The sequence below is a fragment of the Lactuca sativa genome, chromosome 8 (assembly GCF_002870075.4).
Source record: "Lactuca sativa cultivar Salinas chromosome 8, Lsat_Salinas_v11, whole genome shotgun sequence".
NCBI lineage: Eukaryota > Viridiplantae > Streptophyta > Magnoliopsida > Asterales > Asteraceae > Lactuca > Lactuca sativa.
In genome coordinates this window covers 17,964,505-17,969,146 of record NC_056630.2, presented here as the reverse complement: position 1 = coordinate 17,969,146, position 4,642 = coordinate 17,964,505, and the positions used below count along the sequence as shown (strand labels likewise).

Sequence of the window (4,642 nt, the reverse complement as noted above, 5' to 3'; positions counted from 1 at the left end):
GAAAGGTAGCAACACAGTTCATAAGAGAGAGAGAGAGAGAGAGAGAGAGAGAGAGAAGAGAAGAGTGAGGGTGAGGGTGTGTAGGGTTTTATAATGGGTAAATTGGTCATTTCACATACTTAACCAATTTTTACTAACGAAACATTAAAAAAGAACCAAAGTTGCACTTTTTTTAAAATGCATGTCTGCATTTGAATCATTTTTGAAAGTTATCCTCAATCTGCCACTTTTTGAATAATTCTAAAATTTTGTCTAAAATAAAGAGCAAGTTGGTGGTTTTGTCCACATGGTATATATTTTGTATAGGTTTGCAATTTTGGTTCTATTAAATGTAACTTGAGAATTAAAGACCCCAAACAAACCCGACATCATTTTTCTATATGATAAATATTTGGAGTAGGTTGATGGTCGTTAGGCTCATAGTTACACACAGTGAATATTTATCTCATGGGGTGTGGGAGTGGAGGCCCCACGGTATAGACCTACATTGATTTGTATGTTCTCATACTTTATTCTAATCATAGTCTACGTTTATACTTTTCCTATATATAAAAATGGTAAACTGTACCATTTGAATGGCTCACATACTTTTCCTATATATAAAAAATGGTAAACTGTATCATTTGAGCGGCTCACATGGGAAGCCAATCGTGAAACATTGACTAGCAATATTTTTGGTGTTTGTGTTTGAACCATGAACCTCTTGTGTGAAATTAAATCCCTCAATTGCACAAGCTCCAATTGCACAAGCTCCAATTGCACGGGTACTCTGGGTATATATTAGGTTGAGCACAACTCAACAAAAGAAACCATCAGTTTTCAAATACTTAAAAGTTCAATATTAGTCAATTTTCATTCTATCTCGCAAAGATTAAATAAAAGAAACTTGTATATATGCGTATTAAAACTTCACCATGTGTATATATATGTGATTGTAAGGAATTTACATGATGTGTGGACAAAGAGAAGCAAAACAAAATGGTCTCTCGAGTCTCAATATATATGTGCACCTCAGCCTACAAACACCCCCTCTCCAAAACAGGGCAACTTTTGTATGAGAAAAGAAACCCATACCATATTACAAATAGATAAACAAACAAATAGAATCAAGAAAATTCCTCACAAAATCAAGATTCATATACATTTGTCTGGTTAATGAAGCCATGGATGTTGTAAGGCTTCACTAGCCGTTGGTCTTTTTTGGGGATTAATCTCAAGCAAACTCCTCACAAAATCAAGAAATAGTTCATCAGAAACTTGAAGGTGGTCTTCAAGTGATGTTTCTTGTGGGATTATGTATTCCATTTCATTCGTTTCCTGTGATTGCAGACAAACATACAATTATAGAAACAACATTATGAACTACAAGGAATGACTTTTTTTAAAAAAGATTATGCAGCAGACAAAACAAACCTCGTTTATTTGATAAAGATCAAAATTTTTTGTGAAATACTTATCCGTTTCTTGCCCATTTTCCAACATCTCAATATCAATCGGACCAAGCATTCCAATCACACGTGCAAGTAAAATCACAAGCGCATCATTTGGAAATAAAACCTGGAGTTGACACAAACAAGTTAATTACTACATGTCCTCTGACTTTCAAAGTCAAAACTTTTATATTATGTATTTAACAAAAAAACAAATGATGATAAAATAAGTTAATAACTTACATCACCAGAAGATAGCTCAGCTAAGATGCACCCAAGAGACCAAATGTCAATCTTTTGGTCATATGAATTTCCGATAATGACCTCAGGAGCCCTATATGATCTAGATTGCACGTATAGTGACAAATTATCGTTTTGAAAGCAACTGCTTCCAAGATCAATGACCTTGATCTCACATCTACTATAACTTTTAATAAGAATATTTTCAGGCTTCAAATCACAATGAATGATGCCCAATTCATGCAAATACTCCAATGCTTCCAAACATTGCCTTGTGATAATCTATTTTGACTTTCAAAAGTCAACACTTTTTGCGAAATAGTATATAATTATATTTATACATACAAAAGTACCAACTTATCGAACCTGTAATCTGTTCAATGTAAAGTAAGGCTCCCCACCACATTCTTTGTTGTATTTTTGATATTCATATAAGTTAGCACGTAAAAGCTCACATACAATTATAAGATGCTCCTGTAAAATTTCCAACAACATAATAAAAAAGTTAATAAAGCTGAAAGTTTGTTGTGTCAGATACTTTCATATTCTCACCTGAAAATAGAAATAATCATAAAGGCGTAAAATGTGGCGTTCATCCCCCGGATCATACTTGTTTACAAATTTCAAAAGCTTGATTTCATCTAAACTTTGGTCAAAGAAATCTTTATCATTCTTTATAATCTTCAAACAAACATCAATTCCAGTTTGAAGATCATGTGCCTGAACAACTTTGCTAAATGCAGCTGAACCAAGATACTCAGTAACACAATATCTGTAGCCAATCACACTGTTTATAACAATAGGTAAATCCTTATTTTCTTCAAAACCCGTCCTACATAAGCCAAAAAAGGAAATTATTTACTTATTTCCAAACATAAACTTAAAAGAGACTCACCCCAATAACCATTAATATTAGTCACTAACCGGTTTTTCCTGTGTATAATTCTTAAATCAAATACTTCATATTCATCTTCATTTCCATGCATCAAAAGATCATCATTGGTGGCATCCACATCACCTTTTTTAAAGTCATGATCTTTTTTACCCTCTGAATCACTTTTCACATTAAAGTCAACATCTTTTTGACCCACCTGATTTTGTGGTTCATGGGTATTATTAGAAACCCCAAGAAGATAACAATCGCAAGTTCTTTTATTTTCTTTGAGACACCAACTACATACATCTGATTTACAACCCGTGTCAGTTTCTTGAAAATCTTTAAAGCTAATTCCTTTATTTGAGTTATATACAGTTGCACCATTTAGGTCCTGCTCAATATACTTTCCATGTAAATCATAATAATCAGTGACTTTAACGCCATCTTTGACATACCCAATGGAAGTCAAAGGCCAGGGTTTATCCAGATAGTTTGTTTGTTCAAAAGGGTCGAATATAGGATCAAGAAAAGGTTGACCATTCTCTTTTTCTGAAGTTGTTACAAATTTGTCCTCAGTTGGACCACTGAAGGGATCCGAATTGTCAAACAAAGGCGGCATAGAATAGTCTTCATCTCTCTCTGTATACCAGTTTAGGTCATTTTGCAAGTCAAAATCATGGTAATCACGAGCTGTATCAAATTGGGATAATGTATCTGATGAAGCATGAGAACTAACCCCTCTTGTGGTTCTTATTCCATATGGATTTGTGAATTCTGCACAAACCATTATCAACCAAAATAGTCAATAACCATCGATCTCTTAAGCTTGTTCGTCAGTTCAATGGAAATGGATGACTAAAGATGCATTCTAGAGTCTAGACTTTGACGATTGTGGAGGGATTCAGGGAAGTAACTAAAGACGCAATTGATCTCAATCACATTGGCATCGAGGGGAGAAAACAATGAATTTAAATTGAAGACAACAAAAAAAACAAGACAAATTGTGGTCCCAAATCCAAACTAAAAACATTGAGTTCAGTGAACTAAGTCTAATTTTATTGAGAGAAACATCTTTTAGCGCCGATCAACACATAAACAGTTGATCTTCATTCCGAGAAAAGCAAACCCTGATATTACTAAACAATTCAAACAATCGGCAAAATGAGGAGTCACCTGAGGAGTACAAATCGGTAGTAGAAGAACCCAAGCTGACAAACTCGTCATCTGAAGAACCTTCAACCTCCTCCATCATCTGCCGTGGCGGAGAGGGAGGAAGGCGAGCAGCAGGAATTTTAACCGATGGAATAGTGGGTGGAACTAGAGGAAAGAGGAATCTTTGGAAATCGAAAGAAGCCAGATGGGATTTCTCGAGGATATCATCCATGAGTGCAGATTCGGAGTCTGAGAGCCCATTTTTTCGTAAAAACTCGAGCACTTGTTCAATGTCAGAGAGTTGTTGTTCCATGGCGGATGAGAGAGAGGGGATTTGAAAAAAGGAGCGGAGGGAGCGGAATTAAAGAAGAGATTAAGGAAGTGGTGAAAAGTAAAAATCGATCGTGGAATCGAATTTTTCATGATTCGGAGTCTCACAGTGATGAAAGAGAGATAGATTGGAAGGTAAACGGGAAAGAAATCTTGCAACAACTTTGAAAAGTAAGAAAAGGGACTCACCAGAGAAAGGTGTCGTGTGTTTTTTACAGTGATAGTGGGAATAAGTCTTTTTTTTTTTGTTTTTTATCCTTTTTTAACCATGAAGAAATTTGTAAATAATAAGAAAAAAGTTGAAGAGAATCATTAAAATGGGTAAATAACAGTATTTTCTAAATTATTATTTTATGATTATAATTTATATAATAACCATTTATTTTGGAAAATATTTTTTTTAAGACGGTTAATATTTTTTAAATGAAGTTCATCTTTTTGCTAAATTATATCTTCACCAAAGTTATATTTTTATAAATAGTTAATTATTACTGTAAAACCTTTTTTTATACGAAATTAAACTGAAATCTTAGTTATCATCTTATGAAATTTTATTATTTTACAAAACTCTTTTTATCATACTAAACGTTTTTGTAATAATAATCGTTTATAA

At 33.7% G+C, this 4,642-nt stretch overlaps 1 protein-coding gene across 2 annotated transcripts; it reads right to left on the bottom strand.

Annotated features, from left to right (window-relative positions):
• Positions 1-895: 895 nt before the first annotated feature.
• LOC111919707 (uncharacterized) lies at positions 896-4,220 on the bottom strand. Of its 2 annotated transcripts, XM_023915290.3 has the most exons (8): positions 3,721-3,822; positions 3,284-3,321; positions 2,595-3,186; positions 2,223-2,502; positions 2,037-2,144; positions 1,674-1,952; positions 1,414-1,557; positions 896-1,317 (listed from the first exon to the last, which is right to left on the bottom strand). In XM_023915290.3, the coding sequence occupies exons 3-8, from the start codon at positions 3,164-3,166 to the stop codon at positions 1,153-1,155; spliced, it is 1,548 nt and encodes a 515-aa protein (XP_023771058.1). In that variant the 5' UTR covers positions 3,167-3,186; positions 3,284-3,321; positions 3,721-3,822; the 3' UTR covers positions 896-1,152. The 2 variants fall into 2 exon arrangements, with proteins under 2 accessions (XP_023771058.1, XP_023771057.1); XM_023915289.3 differs by having other exon boundaries at positions 2,595-3,321; positions 3,721-4,220.
• Positions 4,221-4,642: the final 422 nt, after the last annotated feature.

What these genes read in the sequence shown, in the direction of transcription:
- LOC111919707 (XM_023915289.3), bottom strand. Translation starts at nt 4,012, where the DNA reads ATGGAACAACAACTCTCTGACATTGAACAAGTGCTCGAGTTTTTACGA. An exon ending in CTGAGCTATCTTCTGGTGAT is followed by an intron (nt 1,558 to 1,673) that starts GTAAGTTATTAA and finishes TGTCAACTCCAG; the next exon opens with GTTTTATTTCCAAATGATGC. An exon ending in ATCTTTATCAAATAAACGAG is followed by an intron (nt 1,318 to 1,413) that starts GTTTGTTTTGTC and finishes CTGCAATCACAG; the next exon opens with GAAACGAATGAAATGGAATA.